The sequence below is a fragment of the Camelus dromedarius genome, chromosome 11, assembly GCF_036321535.1.
Source record: "Camelus dromedarius isolate mCamDro1 chromosome 11, mCamDro1.pat, whole genome shotgun sequence".
Taxonomy (NCBI): Eukaryota; Metazoa; Chordata; class Mammalia; order Artiodactyla; family Camelidae; genus Camelus; species Camelus dromedarius.
This window is the reverse complement of record NC_087446.1, coordinates 6292469-6318079: the sequence shown is the minus strand read 5'-3', so window position 1 is coordinate 6318079 and position 25611 is coordinate 6292469. Positions and strand designations below refer to the sequence as shown.

The window sequence follows — 25611 nt, the reverse complement described above, 5'->3', positions numbered from 1 at the left end:
GGACCTTCCCGTACCCGACGGGGGCAGGGAGCGGAGGGACCGGGGAGATCGAGCCCGGGCCCGGCCTGAAGGATGGGGGAGAGGCCGCCCTGCGCAGCTCGCGCCCCCGCACCCGCCACCGGCAACGACTACTGTGAGGTGACAGAGCCGGGACAGGCAGGGTCCTCACAGAAGAGGGGGAGGGGGGCGGGGGCAGGGATGTACTCTCGCGCATGTGCGTGCCATCCAGGCGGGCGGCGAGGGGCGGGGCTTCGCGGGAGGGGGCGAGCCTTCGCCGGCTGGGTGGCGTTAGTGGGGGACGGGTGTGGAAAGCGCATGTGGATGTGGGCGTGCCAGCTGGACGGGAAAGGTTCGCGCTGTGCGTGATGACGTAAGGGGCATTTGTTGGAAGCGAGCGGCGCCCCGCCTTCTGCCCAAATTGATCTCTTACTTGCGCCCAAGGTAGGCGGGGAGGGGCTGCGTTCTGTTTGTTGTTTGCTCGTAGGGGCTGGCGTCGTTCGGCTTTGCCTTCTCAATCTTGCGCGTCCCCGTAGCCTCGCCGCCGGGCAGCGTAAGCCAGAAGTGCGTGGACGCGAGGGGTGGAGACAGCCTCTGTCCCAGCTCTTTCCTCCGGAGGGAGGCGGCACCCAGTCTTGGAGGACCACCTATGTTTGAGACCCCACTGGGTTTTCCTGGCTGAGGAGTTGGAGATTTGGGGGCGGGATGAGAATAAGTGGGTCCGCTAAAGGACGGAATACCCCAGACCGGGTATCCGTCAAGTCCAGATGATGACAGAGGCCGGACTGGACCTCCAGGTCAGGCTGCCCCGGCACACCCCGGGCCACTTACCTTGAAGTGTCCTTAAGGGATAGCTAAGGTGAGGCTGCTTTCTGGAAAGACGCCCATACCCATTTACCTCTGCATCTCAATTACCAAGCTCTCCAAGCAGCAGGATCCAGCATCCACATTTCTCACCAGTAACTCGAGCCTTTGGGACAGATCTCATAGTAGCCTAAGAGTCGATAATTTTTCGGTTCAAATTTGCTTGTTACTGATCTTAACTTTCTTACATCTAGTGAGCAGGAACCAATATGTCAGGGTGGGAGTCTTATTACAAAAACCAGGGTGATGAAGAAGAAGAAGAACAAGAGGAGGGCCTTGAAGCAGGTTTAGGTAAGTGACTTTAATTAACATCTACCATTCTGTGTGTGGAGGAAAGACTTTGCCTGCCTGTCTCTGCTGAGGGACCTTTGCTGTCTCATGGCTTACCCTTCACTCCTCAGAGAATCTCAAATACTTTCCTCTCTTTAAATTTTGCAGATCTACCCTAGGCTCTTCTAGTCAGGTCTTACTTTAGTCTATGGGACATTCCTAGCCTTAAACTTTTGCTGAGCACTGGTAGATTAAGCTCCAATAAGTGACTCTAGACTTTGGTATCCTTGGTCACCTTAGGTGGCTCAGGTAAGACCCTTCCTCACTCAAGGAAAGTAGTTTTCCTCATTCTAGGACCTCAGTATAGAAATGCTTTCACCCTACAATAACTGCAGCAAACAAAGAGTAAACATGAGCAACACAGTTACAAGAGTCATTCCCTCATCATAGCCTCCAGGTTTGGGAATATATGTTCAGGCAATATAGTAACAGAGGATAAAGAAAGAGAAATAAGGGGTGAATATAATCTACATGCTGGTTAATTTAAGTCCTGGGTAGAAATTAAAAAAAAATTTAATATACTTAATTTTTTTAGAGCAGTTTTAGGTTCAGAGCAGAATTGAACAGAAAATACAGAGTTCGCACATAGCTCCCCCACCCACACATATATACTCCCTGACCCTCAACATCCCTCATCAGTGTGACATATTTGTTATAATCAATGAACCAACATGGACACATTATTATCAACCAAAGTCCATAGTTTACATTAAGGTTCACTCTTGACGTTGTACATTCTATGAGTTTTGACAAATGCATAATGACATGTAGCCACCACTATAGTATCATAAAGAATAATTTCATTGCCCTAAAAATCCCCTGTGCTCCATCTATTCATTCCTCCCTCCCTCCCTCCCTCTCCCTAATCCCCTGGAAACCACAATCTTTTTATTGTTTCTGTAGCTGTGCCTTTTCCAGAATGTCATTTGGTTGGAATCGTACAGTTTTTAGTCTTTTCAGATTGGCTTCTTTCATTTAGTAATATGTCTTTTTAAGTTTCTTCCATGTCTTTCATGGCTTTATAGCTCATTTCTTTTTTAAAAAAATTTTTTTACTGCACACATATTTTTAAATTTACATATATGTAGTGTTCATTGTTTTTAAGAACATTTAGAGCTTTAGCTTTTTAAACTTACATGGTTATCAAAGGAATAAAGCCAACCACAAAATAAGAATTAATTCAAAAAGATACATACACCCTGATATTAACAGCAACATTATTTATAATTGCCAAGATATGGATGCATCCTAAGTGCACATCAATAGTTGAATAGATAATGAAGATGCAGCATATATATGTATGTAATGGAATACAACTCACCTAAGTAGAAATTTTTAAAGTGGTTTTTATTAAGTGAGAAACATAGGAAATATAAAAAATAAAAGAAAATTTACTGTAATCTATATAATCAACCACCCTAACACAACCACTACTAGCATTTTGCATATTTCCTGCATATATCTTTCATTCTACATATTTCCTAACTGTATATGTCTGGTTTTGCTTGTATATGATTTTTTATACAGTTGTAATCATGGTGCATATAAAGTTTTCCATTTTAATTTACACCTTCAAAATTCACATCATCTTCAAAAAGAATTTTAGACATACATACATAATTTTGTGCTCTGCCTTTTTTCCTTACTGTATTATAGATATATTTCTCCATGTACTACATATATAGTCTTTATAACTCATTTTAATTGTGCTATAATTTGTTCAGCCTACTTCCTATTGGACATTTTAGTTATTTTCGATTTCTTGTTTTAACAAACAACACTGTGGAAATTTTTGCATGAGGGTTTTTCCATATCTTATTTTCTTAAGAGGTAGAATTCACTGGATCAAGGCAGAATTTTTGTTGAAGGCTCTTGACACATATTGCTGTATTGCTTTAGAAAAGATGGATAAGTAAATTTATTGCATTAGGAAGCAACGATGTCACAAATGGGAACAACTAGACATTGTATATTCCTTTTTATGAAAAACTGAACGTTGCTTATCATGTAATCATGCCAGAAAAAAAAAGGAAAACCTGAATCTGATGAAGACTGTGTAGGTCCCTAGTAGGAAAGACAGAGGACTGTGTTAATCTACACCAAAAACATGCAGTCAGCAAAATCCGGGAGGTGGAGGGCTACATGATAAAATATCCTGATTCTTCAGCAAATAAATAAGAGACAAAAGATGGAGGAGGTATCTATAGATTAAGAGGCTTTAAATACTTTTTTTTTAAGTCAAAACCAGTGTTTAGTGATGTCCACTTGGATGATTAAACTGTAAAGAAAAATAAGGAAGTGTTTACTAAAAGTCAGGATAGTGGTTACTCTTGGGAGGAGGGTGGATGTTATAATTGGGAGGGGACAGGGAAGGGGTTTCTGCGGTGACTGGCAAGATTGTTTCCTGTGTGGGTGGTGGTTTTAAGGGTGTTCACTTTATAATAATTCATCAGGTTATAATTTTGCTTAATGAGCTATTCTCTTATTTCTTTTATTTGAGTAATAAACATGATAAATATGAACACAAGGGCAAATATTTCCTTCCGCTTTTTTTTCCCCATAGGAGATTATAAATATTCAGGAAGAGATAGTTTGATCTTTTTGGTTGATGCTTCTAGGGCCATGTTTGACTCTCAGGGTGAAGATGAGTTGACTCCTTTTGACATGAGCATCCAGGTAAGATTACCTTTTATTTAGTTTAAAAAACAAACCAAGAGAAAAAAAAGTATTAATACCACTTTAAAAAATATGGACTCTTTGAAAAGTTTGGAATGATAAATGGTGGTTAGCCTCCCAGGATGGCTACTATACTTGCAGCTGAGAAAGCGTAGCAGTGTTGGAGAACAGGCTCATTTTATTCTGGGTCTGAACTTCCAACCTTAGGAATACATTACTCCCACCTTCTGCGTTAGCCCTGGTAGTAGAAGTGGGCTCCTCTTTCTATGGAGATGAGACTGTAAAGGAAGAAAGGAAGTTCCAGCAGTCACGGTGTGGAAATGAGTCCTTTTGTAAATGATATTTGAGAGTTGGGTAGTACCTGTGATTGAAAAAGATTATTACAACAAAAAGACAAACAACCTAATTTAAAAATGGGCAGAAGGCTTGAATATACATTTTTCTAAAGATGCACAAATGGCCAACAAGCACATGAAAAGATGCTCAACATCTTCAGGCATTAGAGAAATTTTTGTAAAAGTTTGTAGACTGCTCAAAGACTGAATTAAAATATTTATAGAAATGATTACTTGCAATGAAGATTACTGTCAGTGACAAGACGTACCGTATGTTCTACTTAAGGAGAGAATTGCTATGGAGGGAGGCCAAGTAGAGTCTCAAGCAGGACATGGAGGAGGGGTCACCATGGTTGGTTTATTCCTCAGCTTTGCAGAATCAGAAACTTAATTTTGTCAGTGCCTGCAGAATTACAGGCCCTCAGGACCGACCACTTCTTATGAGACGTTGGTTTACCAGATGCTGGCTTTAGTTTAAATGGGTAGACAGAACTTTCCTGGAATACTGATGTCTTTAATTGTATAACTAGGCAAATTTTATTTCAAAAGATGCTGTTAGTATAGACTAGATACAGACTTATTTTCAGGCTATTTATACTGAACATTAGCTTAAACCTTTTATATATGTAATTATTTTATATATGTAAATTTTGTTTCTTGGTATCAAGCTACTTAAATTGATCAAGTGGCTTGTCGAAACTCAGCCAATTAAGTAAGTGAGATCAGTGGGACTCACATCCAGATTTTGTGATCTTAGTATTGGGTTTTTTTTGGGTTTTTTTTTAAGATTTCCATATAGCAGAGTTTCCTTCCTGAGTATATCCATATTTTTAATTCTCTGATTTCTCATGGTAGAGACTGCTTATGCTTCTGTTATACACTTAACCACACTCTGCTTTTTGTTGTACATTATGTAAATGACCATCCCTCTCACTGATGTGTGAGTTTCCTGAAGGTAGGGGTCATGCCTTATTCTAATGCCACGTACAAATTCAGCAAATATACATTGAGCCTCCTGCTATGTGTCAGGCACTTATGGGGCTTAAGTTTAGTGGTAAGTAGTTAAATACTGAATTTTTATTTGTGTTTTTTTCAGTGTATCCAGAGTGTGTACACCAATAAGATCATAAGCAGTGATCGAGATCTTTTGGCGGTGGTGTTCTATGGTACCAAGAAGGACAAAAATTCAGTGAATTTCAAAAATATTTACGTCTTACAGGAATTGGATAGTCCAGGTCAGTAGTGTCCTAAGATCAGCTTTTCCCTTACGTGAGAAGGTCATTACCCTGCACAAAGAGGGTTGCAGAGAAGGATGCAGATGACATCTTGACTCGGAGTGTACTTTCCTGCGGACAGGGGTTCTCACTGGGACGTGGACTTTCGTTATACGGGTTAAACAGCTCTGGATGAGAAAGAGACCCTAGGCCTTTCTGTTAGTCTTGTAACGGTGGCCCCCGATGCTGTTCTGACTTTTCTGCCCATTTGACCCCCCCCCCCATCTCTGATCAGGTGCTAAACGAGTCCTTGAGCTTGACCAGTTTAAGGGGCCGAAGGGGAAGAAGCATTTCCAAGACTTAATTGGCCATGGATCTGACTACTCACTGAGTGAAGTGCTGTGGGTCTGTGCCAACCTCTTCAGCAATGTCCAGTTCAAGATGAGCTATAAGAGGATCATGCTGTTCACCAATGAAGACGACCCCCACGGAGGTGACAGTGCCAAAGCCAGCCGGGCCAGGACCAAAGCCGGGGATCTCCGTGACACAGGTCAGCATTTTCCTTGTTCTTTTTAAACTGTTACTCAATTTTATTGCGTCTTTATAGCTGCTGTCAGGTATTCGCTTTTCACTCTTCAGGATGAAATGAAAGAATAAAGTAAACCTGTTCTAACATTCCCGCTGAAAATGGCTAGGCCATCAGCTGTCTGAAGGGCTCTGTCAGAGGGAGCTTTTCTTTACTTATGTTGCTACGAATGGTGGTTATTTGAATAAGTTGTATGAAGTCATTAGAGTAGCTGATTCCCTTAACCACTTTCTAAGTACTAAAAAAATGTTAATAATCAATCTAGTTCTTTGGGAGCTTTTAAAAGCATACTTGAACTCAACTGAAAAAAGATTCTCCCTTGCTGAAAATTGTTTTCCCTCACTCTTATTTATCGTTGCCCCAGGTATCTTCCTTGACTTGATGCACCTAAAGAAACGTGGGGGCTTTGACATATCCTTGTTCTACAGAGATATTATCAGCATAGCAGAGGATGAGGACATAGGGGTTCACTTTGAGGAGTCGAGCAAGCTCGAAGACCTGTTGAGGAAGGTTCGCGCCAAGGAGAACAGGAAGCGCGTGCTCTACAGGTGTGCACCAAGCCTGGGTCAGCTGCCCACAAGGCTCCTGACTGATCTAAGCAACGCGTGGCTTTGACCTCCCTGGCTGCTTATCTCTCAGCTGTACCACTGTCTTAACTGTTCACACACTCTTAAAAAACTTGCTTTATTTCAAGATAGCACAAGCTGTTTGCTTCTCTATCTCTGGAAAGAGCTGGCGTGCTATTTCTCCAAAGTAACATAGCTCTCCACTCTTTTGGGGTAAACAGTTGTGGCCCAATAGTATCCTCAGTTGCATTCACTAGGGTACTCTTTGTTTTCTTCTCTAAATTGGGGATAACGATAGTACCTGGCATAGAGCAAAAACTTAGTAAATTTTAGTTATTATCATTGTTGTTAAAATTGAGTTACTCTAATTTCTTACAAGCTTGAGACTAGGAGGAACCAGATGGTTGGATTATCTTCTTTTAGAGAGCTTTGACATTGGAACCCTAAGGCCTCCTCACTGTTTCTTCCTAAAGACCATCAAGTTTTCATTTTAGGCTAGTTTCCTCAATAGAGGAATGTGACCATTGGTAGTTTTTGAGCTGTTTTCAAGAGATTACTGACAATTCTACTAGAAAACCCATAAGATTATTTTAAGGAAACTGAAGCACCACAGTGCTACAGTTACAATTTTGTCATTGCTCTCCTTTTCCCCCGAGGAACTATTTCTCTTTCCTCAAACACGCACCCTGTCACCTTTTCCCCTTCCTGAAATAGTGGAATATTGTTACTATCTACACATTTTGGTTGGGGTGGCAGGAAGGGTAAAATAGTGGTTAAAGTAGGTCCTGGAATCATATTGGCTTGGATTATAGTCCCGGCCTCTCTGCTGTGTGACCTGGGGTAAATTTTTTAACTTCTCTGAGCCTCAGTAAAATGGAAGTAAAAATGGTACCTCCTTATAGGATTGCTGTGATGATTAAATGGGATAATTTACGCAGAGTACTTGACACACATAGTAATTATAAATGTTGGCTAGTCTTATTATTTTGTGAAAGAGTTGTTATAGGATACTTGATATGAATAATAATAAGTTGGAGCTGTTTGAGAACTAACTGCCTCAGGCCTAAGGCCTAGAACATTATTATACTTATTCGTGCTATAATAAAATGATAGAACTATTTTATTGCATAGGTATTATATGCCAGGCACTGTCCTAGGATAATAGTTATCTCATTTAATCTATAAAGACAACCCTTTGAGGCAATCTGAAACCATCAGTAACACTTATTAACCTTAAACCATTTCAGATGAAGTTAAATGTATTAAGCAGCTTGTTTTGGGCTGTGGGCTCGCCTTTTTTCCTGGCCACGGTGTGACATAAACCACATGATGTTATCCTATAACTATCTTAACTTAGAGTTATGACATTTTCAAGGTCGAAAGATACCTTAGTTTATATATGTGAAAGTTTAAAATGGGGTTGGCTAAGAGGTAGAGTGCATATCTAGCATATGGAAGGTCCTGGGTTCAATCCCCATTACCTCCACCAGAAGTAATAGATAAACCTAATTACCTCCCCCTCAAAAAAAGAAATTAAAAATTAAAAAAAATTTTAAATGGGGTTGGGGGAGTAATGGATTTGCCCTTTTGGTTCAGAAATAGAACCAAGGTCACTTGAAGCCTGAGGCTGGAGTGGACATTGAAGAGTGCTTTTTCTCAGGATACTAAAATACAGAGGGCACAACAATTTAAAAAAATTACTTTGCAGATTGTGCGGTTTCTAAATTAGTTACGTTTATTGTCAGTTCTCCTTCAGCAGCCTTTAGGCAACTGAGTTTATCACCTAGTAATCCAGAATAGTTTAAGTAGGAAGTTACCAAATGGGTAGTGTTGTTAGTAATGTCCCTCTGTTACTAATACTCGTCTGTGGGCAATCATACTTTACCAAATTGACTTGAAGCCATACTAGGTCCTTGTTCCAGAAACCTAAAATTTCCTGTCCCAAACCAGTGTTCTTTCTACGGTGTGAACCAATATACCTTTGTATTAGCTATAATTTATTTAAGCATGTTCTCTTCTTTAAAGTAAATACTTACTACTAAACATTCCACAACAGTGAAGATTGGATTATTAATTTAAGACTTAATCTTTGGGGATAAAGGAGTTTAAATTTCCCTCTGAGCACTAATTTAGCTGCATCCTATACTTTCTGATATGTTGTATTTTCACTTTCATTTAGTTCAACATCATTTTAAATTTCCCTTCTGATTTCTTCTTTGTCTTCTTGGACAAATAATTGGGGTTTTCTTGAATTTCTTTCTGTTGTGGATCTCCACAACAAATATTTGGGGTTTTCTTGAATTTCTTTCTATTGTGGATCTCCACTTAGTTCCATTTTGGTTAAAGAACATACTTTGTATGACTTCAGTCTTTTTAGATGTATTTAGATTTGTTTTGTGGCCCAGCACATGGTCTGTCCTAGAGAATGTTCCGTGTGTGCTTGAAAGGAATGTGTAGCACAGGTTATTTTTGTGTTCTGCTTTTTTTCACACTATAACATGGTAAATATTTTTGCACATTGTCATTATTATAAAACACATTTACAAGAGGTCCTGTTGCTGCTTATAATATTGATATAAATATTCTGGAGCAATATGTCATAATGGAAAAGTACATGAGCTTTGAATCAGACATACCTGAATTTGAATACCAGTTTTCATTAGTCGTATGTCTTTGGGCAAGTTAGATAATGTCTCTGAGCCTCAGTGTTTTCATCTTAAAAAGGACAATAATAAGATTATTGGTGGCAAGTAACAGAAACTGACTCTTGACTAATTTCAGCATATTCAAACAGAATCCTGAACAGGGTAGGTAGTGTAGGAACCAGGGTGGCACCAGGTATCTAGGTTCTTGTCTAGGTCTAGACATTAATGACAGTGTCTTTGGGTTACTTCTGTCAGCAACATCCCCTCCAGTCATGTGCTTCCTTGCTTACTGCTTGAGACCCAGAATCTCAGGAGAATAAGTCTGATGGCTTGAGCCTGGGCCAGATGTGCCCACCATTTGGCCAGGGGAGGGTATAGCACCCTGATGAACATTTTCCCAAAACTGCAGGGGGGGGAAATGTGGGTCCCAAAGAAAAATTGTGGTTTCATTGTTGAAAGAAGAGGCAAAATATACTACACAAACAGAAATAGCATATAATATAGTATAATATAGCATATAATAACTTACAGGGTTATTATGTTTAAATGAGAGAATAGCTGTAAAGTGATTTGATGTATGGCTCAATTAAAAGTTATTATTATTTTTATTATAGTACATTCTTTATCATTATTTTAAGTAGTTAGCAGTATATTCTGAAGCTTTTTTGTGGGGTAGACCCTGAGATGTATTATAGAGAACCCAATTATATTATTATTATTTTGAGAGGGAGGGTAATTAGGTCTATTTATTTATTATTAGGTTTTTAAAAAAATCTTACTTATTTTTTTGTTGGGGGAATTAGTTTTTTTTTTTTTTTATTTTCTTTATTGAAGTATAGTTAGTTTGCAGTATGTCAGTTTCTGGTGTACAGCATAATGCTTCAGTCATACATGAACATACATATATTCATTTTGTTTATTTTTTAATGGAGGTCCTGGGGATTGAGCCCAGGACCTCTTGCATTGCTACGCATACCCACTGAGCTATACCCTCACCCTAGTTTTTTTTTTTTTGATAGAGGTACTGGGAATTGAGCCCAGGACTTCATGCGTGCTAAACACACACTCTACTACTGAGCTACACCCTCCCCACTCTATTATATTATTAAAATGCTTTATATTTGTATTTGAAGAGCTTGGACTATTGGAGAGAATTAAACAAATTAGAGATTGGGTGCCACGAAGGAATTTTAGATAGGAAAGTATAATCTTTTAGTACAGATTTTAAAAAATGTTTCTCTCCTTCAGGTTGAAGCTTAAGCTCACCAAAGATGTAGTGCTCACTGTCGGCATTTATAATTTGGTCCAGAAGGCTTTCAGACCTCTTCCAGTGAGGCTTTATCGGGAAACAAATGAACCAGTGAAAACCAAGACCCGGACATTTAATGTAAATACAGGCAGTTTGCTTTTGCCTAGCGACACCAAGAGGGCTCAGGTAGGTCTGCTTTCTTACTGAATTTTGTCCCGTTGAAGAGTTAAAAGGGAGGGGAGATATAGATATCGGTATCAGTCAGCCTAACCAGTTAAATAACTTTCATGTGTGCATCTTTCTAGCCATGCTGTTGTTATTTCTTTTTGGAATATGGCATCCAGATCAGTAATGCCCTGAGAACCTGAGTGTCAGAGCCAGTATTTGAAAGAGATGTCAGTGAAAACTTTAGCTCTTGGTCGCTCAGCACATGCTGCTCTGAGTCTTAACAGTCTAATTCCTTGCTCAGTACAATAGCAGAAACTGTTGTACAGTCAACTAGGGAGACGAGCAAGGGTAAGTGTGTTGGGTGTGTAGTGCACTTTTTTTTTTTAGGGACAGATTTTTTTTTTTCCTAAACCAAAATGTATTCTGTGCTTTGAAATGATACACACGTGCCTTTCTTAATCTGCAAGACACACTAAGAGTGCAGAACATTATCTTTCCTCTTCCTCTCACCTTTGTTCAACCTGCAGAGGGATTTGATACCTAAAATTAAAATCAAAAGAGTCATCCTTCCTTTTTAATGATATGAAATGTGGGAGAGAATCTGAGATTTTGTGTAAGTTTGGGACCTAGAAGGATCAACTAAGTGACTAAAATAAAATATTATGTTGATTCAACCCATGAGATGTGTTTTGGAGCACAAATTTCAGGCCAGAGTGTCTTGCCCTAATTTTTGGAAGAAGAAGACAAGAAATTTCCTCTTCCCTTTTGGAAGTAATTAGTTTTTCCTGTTGGCCTGTTCATAGGCAGTAGCTCTTCTGGTTATTGAGTTTCTTTCTTGATCCATTGTGCCTACAGAAAATCTTGAGGGCTCTGTTTTTTCTTCATAAAGCTCAAATTTGACTCTGTTAAACTAATTGCATATTTAGAATCAAAATGCAAATGTTAAAGTTTGGAAGTAGTATATGTGTGTGTGTGTGTCTGCCTCCCACACTGACTGAGACCTAGCAGAGTACCTGACATAGGTCCTCTCAATAAATAGGTAAGGTTTGAGCATCCTTTGTGTGTCAGGGATGATGCTGAGGATTTAGTGCATGTTAAACGAGGGGAGGAATAAATGCTTGAAGAGCATGGCCTTTAGCACCAGACAGATGTAGTTTAGTTCAAAGTCCAATTTGCTTGTATAACCTGGAGCAAGTGACTAACTATTGAGCCCCCAGTTCACGCATCTGTAAAACAGAGTTTTTAACATCTACTGCCTGGGATTGTTACAGATGATAAATTGGGTGACAAGTGTGAAGTGCCTGGCTGGCATTCAATAAATGTTAATTCCTGGTGGTAGGAGGAAGATGTCGCTGGTAAGCCCTCTTCCTCTCCTTAGAAGAAAGCTGATTTTAACTTGCTAGTGTCACATGGCAACCATTTTGCATCTCCGAGTAGCCTCGCTATGTGGTGCTTGTTCCTCTCCTATAGACCTATGGGGAACGTCAGATTGTCTTAGAGAAAGAAGAAACGGAAGAGCTTAAACGGTTTGATGAACCAGGTTTGATTCTCATCGGTTTCAAGCCCCTGGTAATGCTGAAGAAGCACCATTACCTGAGGCCTTCCCTGTTCGTGTACCCCGAGGAGTCCCTGGTAAATGGTGAGTGGCTTAGATCTAGGGTAAATGAATGAGTAATGCCAAAGGCAATTTAGTGAGCAGCATTTCCTAAGTGGCTGCTGGAAACTGTATAGGATGTGTTAATGGGTATTTGGAAAGTGTTTCATGCTCAAATGAGTTTTGGAAATGTGAGACTAAGCAAAATTAAAGAGATTTCTTTAGGACCTATAATACACTGATAGGGATTGTGAATGTCCAGGAGGGGAAATGGATTAGCATTTTTAAAACTTGCTTGCCATGGAATTCTTTCTTTGAGGCATCAGATAGAGAGTTTGGGAAAAACAAAAAACAAACCCAGCTTCTTCCCTAGTGTCAGCAATGAAAGATGATATGAACTTGGCCATTGTGTTTATTTGTGCTTTCCAGACCTGGATTCCTTTGTGCTGTAGCTAATGAACCCCCCAGGTCTGACCTGTCTGGTTTTCATAGCCATTGGGGCTTATGTCATTAGCCAAATAATAGTAAAAGCAAGCTGATGTTAAAAATTCACAGTCCTAAATGGAGTATTTGAGGTGTCTAGTCTCTTATTCCTTTCCTTCTCCTTCCTTTCTATGCCTCTGCTACCCACACTTTCCCCTCAGCTCTGGGTCCACACCTCTTACCTAAGTACTTTTAAGAAAATGAAAAAGAAACTATAGGCTTATAACATAGTTATGTTATAAGCCTATAGTTATAGTTATATAACTATAGGGCTAAGAGGGAAGAAAGGAGGAGATCCCTTTATGATGTAGACCCCTGGACATTTGCTTTCTAGGGAGCTCAACTCTGTTCAGTGCTCTACTCACCAAGTGTCTGGAGAAGGAGGTCATGGCAGTGTGCAGATACACACCCCGGCAGAACACCCCCCCTTGTTTTGTGGCCTTGATGCCACAGGAAGAGGTACTGGATGACCAGAAAATTCAGGTGACTCCCCCAGGTATGTGGAAAAGATAGTTTCAATGTTCTGAACCATGCTCAGGCTTTGGAGTCACTCATGGGATCCCAACTCAGACCTGCTGAACCAGAGTCTCCAGGAATGAGGCTTGGGAAATGTGTATTTATTGGGTTGCACAGGTGAATTTGATGAACAGCTGGGTAAGGCTGTCAAATATGATTGTGCAGTACACAGCATGCACAACTGTACAAGGCAGCTCTGCAGCCAGGGTTGAGAATTGACTGCATAGGGACTGTTTGCAGGTTACTGACATAAGTTCATAGAGTCTCACTGCTGACACATTCTTTACTAAAGCCATTGTTTGGCACCCTTGTAATGTTTAATGGTTGGTTGGTTGGTTGATCTCCTGTGTATGCCAAGGCAGTGAGGTATAGTGGAATGACTGGGTTTTGAAGTCAGACTTGACTTTGTCTTATGCTTATGTGCTTGAAAGCTCACTTTGTTTTTGTTTCGGGCCCTTCTCTGTCACTTGTTAGCTGGTCAGCTTGGACAAATAATTTAACTTTTCTATTTATATTCCTTACCTGCAAAGATGAGAATTCTGGAACATCTTTCTCTCAAGGTTGCTTCACATTTGAAGTAAGCTTATAATAAACATATAAATGTCTAGCACAAAGTAGCCAACAAGCGGTAGTCTTCCTTCTTTAGCTATGCTAATAAAAATTATAAAGGGACTCTTTGAATGTATTACATTTCTAACCCTGGTCATTAGAATGCTTAGGAACAGCTTTGGACGTCAGTTCTTCTCTCGGCTCTGTGCTGATGAGGCAGAGACTCTCCAAACACTGTTTCTCCTTTGTCTGCTGGCTCTCGGTCAATAGTAGGTGCCAGAGGGAGACATTAGGGCATGGGCGAGCTAAGAGACTTGCTCCTTCCTCTTGCTCCATGCCCTTGGCTTTGCCAACAAGGGCTCTTCACCTGGCACCAGCACTTGGTCCCAGTCTCTATATTTTTCCTATATTTTCTTGTTCTTTCTAGAACCAGTCAGCAGAACAAGATCAGCCTGATGACCCTTACAATTAGTATATGGTGGAAGATGGGAGAAAAAAGTGGGGAGAGGCTGAAGGTCAGAGGAGGGCCTGATGGAGCTGGGATATAGCCCTCTGGGGAGGGCGCACTGTCTAGCTGGCTCTGGGTGTATCGAAAAAGCTGGAGGCTGGAGCCTGGCTAGGGCAGCACTGGCAGGAACAGGGAGTGTCTGAGAAGGAGCACTCCTGCTTTCTGGTCTCCCTCTGGAGACTCCAAAGGGAGTCTGCTAGGTAGATGCCAACAGGAATCAGCTGGAAAAGGAGACCTGGGGCCTGCAGGGTCCCAGCCCCACCATCACAGGACACTGAAGGGTGAACTGGAGCTGAGAGAAAAATAACAACTCAGTGACTGAAACCTTTTGTTAAGTCAAATCTCCAAAAACATTATATTTCTTCCTCAGGCTTCCAGCTCATTTTCTTGCCCTTTGCTGATGACAGACGGAAGGTACCCTTTACTGAAAAAGTCATGGCAAACCCAGAGCAGGTAGACAAGATGAAGGCTATTGTTCAGAAGCTCCGCTTCAAATACAGGTGAGTAACAGGTCATTCACAGGCTTTCTTCAGGAACTGCCTCCTGAGTTGAAAGTCTGATTGGAAGTTTGAGTTAAGCATAGACTCAGAGAATGATTCTACTCTTTTCTGTTAACTGATAGATTATTACTTTTTAAAAGCTATACAGAGAATGGGAGGTTTTACATTGAAGACTCTGGAATTGTGCTAAGTGTTTACAGCTGGTTGACCTGTTGTGCTTAGAAAGCCAGGTTAGTTGAGCAGGCTCAAAAAGCAGCAGTCAGAAGAGGATTCTTCATTGACCTTCTCTTTGGTGGTTGTCACACAGTGAGTAACAGCAAGTAAATCCAATGTAAATTGTCACAGGGTTAAAAGACTGACTATATAATTCAAGTAGTTTCCTCTTACATATACATAGACCATTTCTCAGAACCTGCGTAAAGGGACAGCAGACAGAATTTTTTCACATTCCATCTTTTGTCTCTAAGGTGCTTCCCTATCTCTGCCTACCTCTGGGCAAAGTGACCTTCCTCTTCCACAGGAAATCTCCTGGTGTAGTCCTTTACTGAGCAAATGGAAGTGTTAAGATTCTGCCATGTGCCAGGCACTGTTCTAGATACAATTCCAACAGTATCTCATTTATTCTTCATAAAAACCTTGAAAGAACCCTGGAAGTTTTGGTGCCTGTTTACAGATGAAAAAACTGAGGCCTAGAGGAGTGAGGCATCTTGCCCAGACTCACCCAGCTAGGAGCTGGGGCCAGGATTCAAGTCTAGGACTGTATGACTCTGGATTCTTTCTCTTTTTACTCTCACGTTGCTGTCGAGAATGAGAAGAACGAGTACGCAGGTTCATTATCTCCCCGCCTCCCACCATCCCTCCTTCGTCTTTTCTCGGTACTGACCTGGCCCTACCTCCTCTCTTTCTTCTCTGCCTACAGCTTCCAGTGACAGCTGAGCATGTATTGTTTTGCTTTTAAATTAGCTTGTGAATCTCTAGCATCAGACAATAAATTGAAAAGTGGAGTGAGAGAAGGTGGCTCATGTGATACGATTCCCAACAGTTTTACTTGGTTTGTTTTTCTCAGCTGACTTTGGACCTGCGCTATCTCAGTTGGGTTTATTTAATTTTATTATTTTATTTTTTAAATGTTTGCATTTTTATTTTTTAATTTATTCATGTTACTGTTATTGTTTTAACAGAAGTGACAGCTTTGAGAACCCAGTGCTGCAGCAGCACTTCAGGAACCTGGAGGCCTTGGCTTTGGATTTGATGGAGCCTGAACAGGCAGTGGACCTGACATGTAAGGAGGCCGAGCTGAGCCGAGAGGTTCTTTTCATGGGAGGGTTTCTTACCGATTTTACTCTGGCCCAGTGACATGCATGCATTTCCTAGCACTCTCCAAATACTTAACCTTGTTGTCCAAATCATCTCTGCTTGAGAGATTTTCTAGACCAGCTTAGATTGCCTAGGAGCAGATTTGGCTGGTTTTACAGTGAGAGGAGGAGAAAGTGCCAGGCTTCTGAGACCTGTTTCTGAAGCAGGCCACCTGTGACTGCATGTTGGTGAAAGTTTAAAAAATAACTGTAACATTTACTGAGTGCTTACTGTGTGCTAGGCACTGCTTTTCTGTGTGTTGACTCACTTATTTTTCATGACTGTGAGGTAGGTGCTGTTACTGTCCTTATTTTACAGAGAAGGGAGTGATTTGCCCAAGGCACTAAGTACTAAGTGGTGATCTAGGTTCAGAATCCAGTGAGTCTGGCCCAGAGTCCTTGCTCTGAAGCACTGTGCTTACTGCTGCTCCATCAGATGGTGTGCTCTGCCCCAGAAGGTGCACCTCATTACCCAGCATGGAGATCTTCTGGCCTCCTCGGCTGGGGCGCTCTGAGTTCGCTGCTCAGTCTGGATTGTGACTCTCTCATGTATTTCATAAGAGATTGCATGAAGTTTTGTGATGTAAGTAAATGCCCACTGGAAAACAGATTGAAGACTATTTAATGAACACTCTTGACAGAGGTTGAAAAGATCAGAACATTTCGTTTGGCCTGCTTAGCTTCCCAGCTATGAACAATCTCTCACCCTGGACAGAAGGCCCCAGCGTTGAGCATGAGTTGCTGTGCCTGTGTTGTGGTGGTGGCTATTAGCGGGCCTGGCAGAGGAGGAACCCTTGGGTCAGGCAGCCCATCCCTTCCTTCATGGCCTTCAGGCACATCAGGAAGTAAATCACCTGGTCTCTAGCAAGATGGTGAAGGGCACAGACTTTGGAAACAGCAGATGTAGCTAGATTTGAATCTCAGATCTGGCCACTTACTAAATTGAGTGGCCTTGGAATTATAATCTCTCTGAAGCTCAGTTCCCTTATTGGTAAAACGGGGATAATGATCTTGTTCCTACCAGGTGTTAACAAGGTGTGGGCCCTGGCACTCGGGATGTGCTCAGAACACGGTTGCTGTCCGTTATTCCACAGCTGCGTGCCCTGCTCCTTGCCAGGGCTGCAGCCTCTTGCATTCTGGCTTCCGGCCCTATGCTTTTGAGGGAAAGTCTGGTTTTCTCTTTCTACTGTTTCTACCTCTATTTTCAAAACAATTCTGGCTGCTATAGTATTTCCTATAACTTGAATGACTCAGATTCCTATTCTCAGCCCTTTCTTCTCTCCTTTCTTTGGTCACGTTATCCACTCCCACAGCCTCAGGTGTCGCCGCATGCGCGCAGCTCCCAAACTTGTATCTCCAGCCCTGTCCTTTCCTCTGGGCTCTGGCCAGAGCTCGCAGCTGCCCAGTCCCTGGATATCCTGCTGCTCAGACACCTGACCCCTTTGACTCTTAGCTCTTTTACATCCCTCGCTCACTTCCAGTCAGATGTGTCCACTTCTCTCTGACACTGTGATAGGACTTTCATTTAATAAATAACTTATCAAAGACTCAAAATTGTTTTTCACTTTGTTCTTTTGGCTTTGTCACACTGTACTCTTCCTCCTATGCCTGTGGTGACCGTAAGACTTCTTTCCTGGACCTGCTTTCCCCTCTAAACATGGGCATCCTCTAGGAGATCTCAGGCCCCATCTTTCTCTGTTTTCTTCCCAGGTGGCCTCGTTCGGCTACACCAGTGATTCTCAGTGTAGTGCCTGGACTAGCAGCCCTGCCATCTCCTGGAAACTTGTCAAAAATGCAGATTTTGAGCTGACTGAATCTGAAACTCAGATTGGGGCCCAGCAGCCTGGGTTTAAACACACCTTCCCGGTGATTCTGAGACATGCCACTACTTCAAGCACATTGGTTCTCATCTTTGGCTATTCAGCAGAATCATCTGGGGAACTTAAAAAAATCTGGCTGTTTAGGCCTCATCCCAGACCAATTAAATCAGAATCTTTGGGGGTGTGATTTGAGCATGTTAGCACTTTTTAGCATTTATTTTATTTCATTTTAAAATTTAAAGATAAATTGAAGTATATTGATTTACAGTGTTGTGTAAGTTTCTGGAGTACAGCAAGTGAATGTATGTATTCTTTTTCATATTCTTTATCATTATAGGTTATTAGATTCAAGATATTGAATATAGTTCCCTGTGCTAAACACTAGGGCCTTGTTGTTTATCTATTTTATAAATAGTAATTTGTATCTGCTACTGCCAAACTCCTAACATATCCCCCCTCTTCCCCCTCTGGAAACCATAAGTTTGTTTTCTATGTCTGTGAGTCTACTTCTAGTTTATAAATAAGTTCACTTGTATCATATTTTAGATTCCACATATAAGTGATATACGATAGTTGTCTTTCTCTGTCTGACTGACTTAGTATGATCATCTCTAAGTCCATCCGTGTTGCTGCAAATAGTATTATTTCATTCTTTTTTATGGCAGGATAGTATTCCATTGTATATATATATACCACAACTTCTTCATCCATTCATCTGCCAGTGGATATTTAGAGTGCTTCCATGTCGTGGCTAGTGTAAATAGTGCATCAGCACTTTTTAGAAGTCCCCAGGTTGAGAACCAGAGCTCTAGCAGAGATCCCTGGAACCTGGAACATGGGTCTTCTGACACGGCAGGAGCTCAGTTTGTGACCCTGTGCCATCTCATACGTGCACCACAGGGCAGGAGCTCCCTTGGTGCTTGGTCATCACTGTCATATGAGGAAGTGTTGAGACACTCATCTCATCACCCTTGCCCTTGGCTTGACACAGCTCACGGCAAAAGCTCTACAGGCTGTATAGTTGTAAGGTAACAAGAGAGGAAACAAAAATCTTACCTTTCCTGCAGAGCTCCCTTTCCCTGTTGGTCTTGGGGAAGACTCCTGCCACCCCGTCTCCTCCCCTCGTCTGCCCCCACACCTCTTACTCCATCAATAAGTCCAGCCAGTTCTGTCCCTTCTCATGTTATAGTCCCATCACTGCCCCCACCACACCCCGCTGTCCCCACTGCTTCAGCCTTCCTTCTCACCCTCCATCAATTTATACTCCACACAGCTGGCAGGTGCTCTTCTAAAATGTAAATCTAATCACGTCATCCCCCTGCTCATAGCCCTTCACAGTTTCCCCACTGCTCTCAGGAAAAGCCCTAATTCTGGGCTGATATTCACCATGCTTGCCTTTCCAGCCTCATTCTGGCCCTGCTCTCCTCACCCTACTTCTAAGCCACGTGTTACCCTCTGTCTCTTGCCCCTCTGCCTTCTCCTGTGTTGACTAGCCTCTGCCTGAGGAAGAACATTCGGCTCTCCGGACTGTGCCACAGAGTCATTCCTGACCTGACCCCTCCTGTGCCTCAGTGCCCTACACAGTCCCTTTCTTCATGGCACTGCCCAGCCCTGTTGCATTGTTTTTACCGCCTCCCGACTAGACTGCAGGCACTGAGGGCATAGACTCTTGTTTGAATCCCCAGAATCTAGCCCAGTTTTCAACTCTGCCACTCCCCAGCCATTTGATCTCAGGAAAATCACTCAGCCTCTCTGATTGCCACCTTTATAAAATAGGGAGACAAATTTAGTTACCCCAGAGATTGTTAGGAGGATTAAATAAAAAAAGTAGTAAGTTTAAAGCATTTAGAAGAGTGCCTGGTTGTAGCAAGTGCTTGTTAAATGCAGTTGTTAAAGGGCCTTAGTGAATGTTAGAGTTCATCGAATATTTTTGTGGCCAAGTCAGCTGCCTCGTGGACCCTTCGCCAACCTCCCGCTGTCTTAGCAATCAGGCATTTTCTTCTCTGGTCCCCACAGAGTTGGAACTGGATGGGAAGTCAGGGCTTATGACTCACCGGGCCATCTTTCTCATTTTTATTTTCTAGTGCCCAAGGTTGAAGCAATGGATAAAAGACTGGGCTCCCTGGTGGATGAGTTTAAGGAACTTGTGTACCCACCAGGTTACAGTCCTGAGGAGCAAGTTCCCAAGCGAAAACAAGGTAAGGAGCTGGGTGTGGACATTCAGTGGGTTATTTTTAAAAGTTGGCTTTATGGACCTATCACAGAGAATCATAATGTCCTATAATGTCCTATAGATCCTATAATGACCCTTCAGAAATTTCTATACAAACCTACATATTTACATATACAAACATACTTCAGCATACATGGAATAGTATTCACATTGTTTTCTAGTTTATTTTGTTACTCAGCTATATATGTTAGACGAGTATTTATATGCACACTCCTATACCTACCTCATTTTTAAAAACAAGGCTATAGAGTACTTCATTGGATTGATGCACACAGTTCATTCAATCAGACCTTTATTGATGGATATACTGCAGTGAACACAAACCACCACTGCATACTTGTGTGAGCAGATACGTAGGATAAATTCTTATCAGTGGGATTGCCAGGTCAAGGTACAGACATTTAAAATTCTGGTTAAGAATTGCCAGTTTGCTTCTGAAAAAGTGATACAATTTATACCCTATTCAAGGAGGGATGGGTGTGTTTCCCTATACTTTCACCAATCCTGGACTTCATTTATATGCTTCTTAAAAACAATATTCACACCAAAAAAGGTAGAGGTAAAATAGCTGCTGTTTTGATTTGCGGTTCTCCTAAAATTATGAGTGAGATGTAGTTTTATTGGGCTTTTTTTCCTGTGAACTTCCAGTTTGGGGCCTTAACCATTTTCTCTCCTGGACTGTCCTTTTTCCTACCACTGAACCCAAAGTGTCTTTACTGTGACTCATATTTTTCAGGACAGCACGTTGTGAATGCCTCACCATTTGGGAATAGTTCTGGCTTAGGTTGTAATCCTTTCGGCTGACTTTGGTCAAAGAAAGCCAAATTTGCTTGCTTTCCTACAAGGCCCACGAGGATGTGGAGCGATGAGACGTGAGGGTGGTGGTCGTGGTGCTTTCTCCCTTGTGCGTCAGAAATGACTTCCCCAGTACCCAGTGCGAACTGCTGTCACGGTCGTCACCCCTGCGCACGTGGGATTTATATGCTTGTTTATTTTCCTCAGCCTGCACGTTCTTACCATTCAGCATGGTACCTTGGTACTGGACAAGGTGCTCTAAAATTGCTTTATTTTTGGTTTTGTTTTTTTCCAGTTTTATTGAGATATAATTGACATACAGTACTGTGTAAGTGTAAGGTGTACAGCACAGTGATTACACTTCACGTACATCATGAAATGACCACAGTAGGTTTAGTGAACATCCATCATCTCATATAGAAACAAAATTAAAGAAATAGAGAAAAAAATGTTTTTTTCCTTGTGATGAGCACTCTTAGGATTTACTCTCTTAACAATGTTCATTTAAAGCATACTGCAATGTTAATTATCTTTATCATGTTGTTCATACTGACCCTAGTACTTACTTATCTTATAACTGGAAGTACCTTTGTACCTTTTGACTATGGTCACCTAGTTCCTCCTCCCCCCACCCTCCACCTCTGATAGTCACAAATCTGCTCTCTTTACCTATGAGTTTGTTTGTTTGTTTGTTTTGAGATATAGTTGACCCACAACACTGTGTTAGTTCCTGGTACACAACATAGTGATTCAGTATGTTTATACATTTCAAAATAATCAGCATGATAAGTCTAGTTGTCTTCTGTCACCATGCAAAGATATTACATAAGTATTGACTGTATTCCCCACACTGTACATTTCATACCTGTGACTCACTTATTTTGAACTGAAAGTTTGTACCTTTTAGTCTCCCTCACCTATTTTTTCCCTAACCCCAACTCCTCCCCACTAGCAACCACCTGTTTGTTCTCTGTTATCTGACTCTGTTTAGCTATGCTTGTTCATTTGTTGTGTTTTTAGATTCCACATATAAATGAAATCATACAGTATTTGTCATTCTCTATCTGACTTATTTCACTTAGCATAATACCCCCTGGGTCCATCCATGTTGTCACAAATAGCAAGATTTCATTCTTTTTTAAGGCTAATATGCCACTGCATGCATATATATATATACATATATACATATATACACACACACACACACATACATACATATACATATATATATACACACACACATCCCTCACATCTTCTTTATCCATTCATCTATTTATGGGCGCTTAGGTTGCATCTAAATCTTGGCTGTTGTAAATAATGCTGCAGTGAAAATAGGGGTGCACATATCTTTTCAAATTAATGTTTTCATTTTCTTCAGATAAATACCTAGAAGTGGAACTGCTGGTTTTTACAGTAGTTCTATTTTTAATTTTCTTGAGGAATCTTCATACTGTTTTCCATTATGGTTGCACCAACTTACATTCCCACCAACCGTACACAAGGGTTCCCTTTCTCCACACTTGTTATTTGATAATAGCCGTTCTGACAGGTGTAAGATGTCTCATTGTGGTTTTGATTTGCACTTCCCTGTTGATTAGTGATGTTGAGCAAAGATGCTCACGTGCCTGTTGGCCATGTGTATGCCTTCTTTGGAAAACTGTCTGTTGAAGTCCTCTGCCCGTTTTTTAATTGGGTTGTTTGTTTTTCTGATGTTGAGTTGTATAAGTTCTTTGTATATTTTGGTGTGTTTTTTTTCTGTTTTTTTTTTAAATTCTGTGATTTTTTTTTTTTTTTAATGGAGGTACTGGGGATTGAATCCAGGACCTCGTGCATGCAAAGCATACACTCTATCACTGAGCTATACACCCACCCCTCTTTATATTTTGGATTTTAACCTCTTGTCAGATATATCATTGGCAACTATCTTCTTCCATTCAGTAGGCAGCCTTTTGTTTTGTTGATAGTTACCTTTGCTGTGCAAAAGCTTTTTTAGTTTGATGTAGTCCCATTTGTTTTTGCTTTTGTTTCCCTTGCCTGAGAAGACATATCCAAAAAATATTGGAAAGACCAGTGTCAAAGAGCGTACTGCCTATGTTTTCATCTAGAAGTTTTATGGTTTCAAGTCTTACATATAAGTCTTTAATCCATTTTGAGTTTTTAGGGTATGAGAAAGTACTCTAGTTTGATTCTTTTGCATATAGCTGTCCAGTTTTCCCAGCACCACTTATTGAAGAGGCTGTCCTTTCCCCACTGTATATTCTTGCCTCCTTTGTCATAGATTAATTGGCCAAATAAGTGAAGGTTCATTTCTGGGCTCTCTATTCTATTCCATTGATTGATGTCTGTTTTGGGACCAGTACCATACTGTTTTGATTACCATGACTTTGTATTGTACTTTGAAATTGTAAATGCTTTTTGAGCAAAGAAGGAAGGAATGAATGACTTGCTCATGCAAAGGAATCAGCAGTTTTGGATAAACTGATAGCATTCACTTCTTTTAACTTCCTCCTAGATGTGATACACTTTTTATTTTATATTTAAATAAAGATGCCTTATCAAGACACCTATCTTCCCAGTGGTGTTCTAGGTAGGCATCACAGCTTTATGGAAAATGGTTAACTGCAGCCCAGGTCATATGAGACCCCCTGTGCAGTATAGCTGGGATCCCATTGGTAGCATTTCCAGTCACTCCTACCCGACCTGTTTCCCCAGATGATGAAAGTTCTGGAAGCAAAAGGCCTAAGGTGGTGGTATCTGAAGAGGAGCTGAGGGCCCATGTCAGCAGGGGCACGCTGGGTAAGCTCACTGTGCCCACACTGAAGGAAGCCTGCAGGGTGCACGGGCTGAAGGGTGGGCTGAAGAAGCAAGAGCTGCTGGATGCGCTCACCCGGCACTTCCAGGACTGACCGGAGACCATGCAGCCAGTCACCGTTTCACATGTGAGCCAGGCTGCCTGGTTTTGTTTTTATAAAGTTAAAACATCTTTCTCCTGAGCCAGGACGAGTCTGCCTGACAGAAGCCAAGGACCTTACGTTTATGAGACTTTCTGTTGCCATGGAGTGTGTACCCCTCCCACTTTGCCGTGCCTTACTCTACTGTCTGAATAAAGAGCCCTAACTTTGTACTATATATTGTTCCTTAGTGTAAAGGAGAAAGATGTGTCTGCCTTGCATCCAAAGATCACTTGCCACTGGCTGTTGGCTTAATTTTCTCTCTCACTGGAAAGGCACATCATCACAATGGAAACAAAATAGATATCAATGAGGGTAGAGGAGAGTGTGACAGTTAAGGACAGGTGAACATACTTTAGGAATGATAAGCCTTAGTAAGATTATATTCTCCTGATTCTCTGTCCTCCCATCTGTTTTCCTTTACATGTGTAATTTTAAGATCTAAAGATCAGATTTCAGAAATAATAACAATGCAGCATTTAGAATTCTGGTACCACTTGCTTCATGAGTAAATAGCAACTCTCCTCATGCTGCATTTTCTTAATGTGACATTCAACTATATGAAGAAGATATACACATTTTCTGGTACTCTGAGAATTTGGGTTCCAGTGTAAGTGAAATGAGTTATTCCTTTTATTTTTCAGGGGAGCCGTAGGAAGTTCAAGAAGATAAAGAAGGGGAAAAGGAGGGGTCCTAGTGTCAGGAAAACGGGAAGCGGTGGGAAGTGTCTTTCTCTCTGTGTTCTCCCCTCCCCTGATCCCTATCCCTGCCCCTTTCCTGCTCTTTCTCCAGCAATTGCTTTTGAAGAGTTGGCCTGAGAAGGAAGGAAGGCATCTGGAACAGTTTTTAATCCTCTGAGGATGGCTTGTAGGTCCTGTGTCTTTCAGGACTAGAACAAGCATCTTATGAGGTGAGTTTAGGAGGAGGTCAGATTACTCTTGTAAGAGATTTTCATTTTTGGAGTCTTTGCTCTGAGCTTTATAAGTTTTTTTTTTTTAACCTATTTTTGCTTTTGTTTTTGTTTGGAAAAGAGATATTATATTCTTATTTGGATTTCTTTCCTTATCTGGGGGAAAGGAAAGATAGTTCTCCAGTTAGAAGAAATGCGTTTGAGGATATAGCAAAATAATGCAAAACCATTTAGTATAATAAGTGTTTATTCTTGCTGATAAATTAGACCATCCCCCTTAAATAAAGCATGTTTGGGAACTCTGGTTCTAGAGGGGGTTACTAACACCACCACAAAAGTAGATTAGAATCGGGCTAGTCACCACAAGTAGCAAGGTAAGAATGGATTTCTTGGCTAGTGAGGAGGAAACCAACTGAGTCCCCAGGCTTTTCCATGCCCTCCTGTGGGACCTAACTCACGTCTAGACTCCTTCCCCTCTATTCTCCTATTTACAAAATAAAATGAAAGAGTTCAAGGGTCAAACAGAACACCTCTGGATAACGTAAATGATGTTAGAAAAACAACCACTGAGGTCTGTGATATATAGCAGTTGGGTGATCTCTGTTTCTCTGCGAGGTAATGATGCTTCTCTGCTCTTTAGCTCCCTGGGAGAGAAACATCCTGTCCAAACGTAATTTGTCTGGACTTTTATAAACTCATAGGTCAGATTTAGTAAATCTGCATCATAGCTCCATCACATACTTATAAGTGACCATAGGCAATCTACC

The 25611-nt window shown here is 41.2% G+C and overlaps 1 protein-coding gene across 5 annotated transcripts; it reads left to right on the top strand.

The window, feature by feature from the left end:
- The first annotated feature begins 3 nt into the window (after positions 1-3).
- On the top strand, positions 4-24110 carry XRCC6 (X-ray repair cross complementing 6). 5 transcript variants are annotated; one of them, XM_010983505.3, is made up of 13 exons: positions 4-138; positions 1056-1152; positions 3755-3867; positions 5299-5437; positions 5712-5966; positions 6367-6550; positions 10462-10648; positions 12101-12269; positions 13042-13203; positions 14651-14780; positions 15962-16062; positions 20040-20153; positions 23696-24110. In XM_010983505.3, exons 2-13 carry the CDS (start codon positions 1071-1073, stop codon positions 23887-23889), a joined length of 1830 nt encoding a protein of 609 aa, XP_010981807.2. In that variant the 5' UTR covers positions 4-138; positions 1056-1070; the 3' UTR covers positions 23890-24110. The 5 variants fall into 5 exon arrangements, with proteins under 5 accessions (XP_010981807.2, XP_010981805.2, XP_010981806.2 ...); XM_010983503.3 differs by lacking the exon at positions 4-138 and adding an exon at positions 301-441; XM_010983504.3 differs by lacking the exon at positions 4-138 and adding an exon at positions 325-561.
- The last annotated feature ends 1501 nt before the right edge of the window (positions 24111-25611 follow it).

Bases quoted from the DNA above. Each gene is read 5' to 3' on its own strand.
- XRCC6 (XM_010983505.3), top strand. From the start codon at position 1,071: ATGTCAGGGTGGGAGTCTTATTACAAAAACCAGGGTGATGAAGAAGAA. The intron at 3,868-5,298 runs GTAAGATTACCT...TGTTTTTTTCAG, and splicing joins CTTTTGACATGAGCATCCAG to TGTATCCAGAGTGTGTACAC. The intron at 10,649-12,100 runs GTAGGTCTGCTT...CCTCTCCTATAG, and splicing joins GCGACACCAAGAGGGCTCAG to ACCTATGGGGAACGTCAGAT.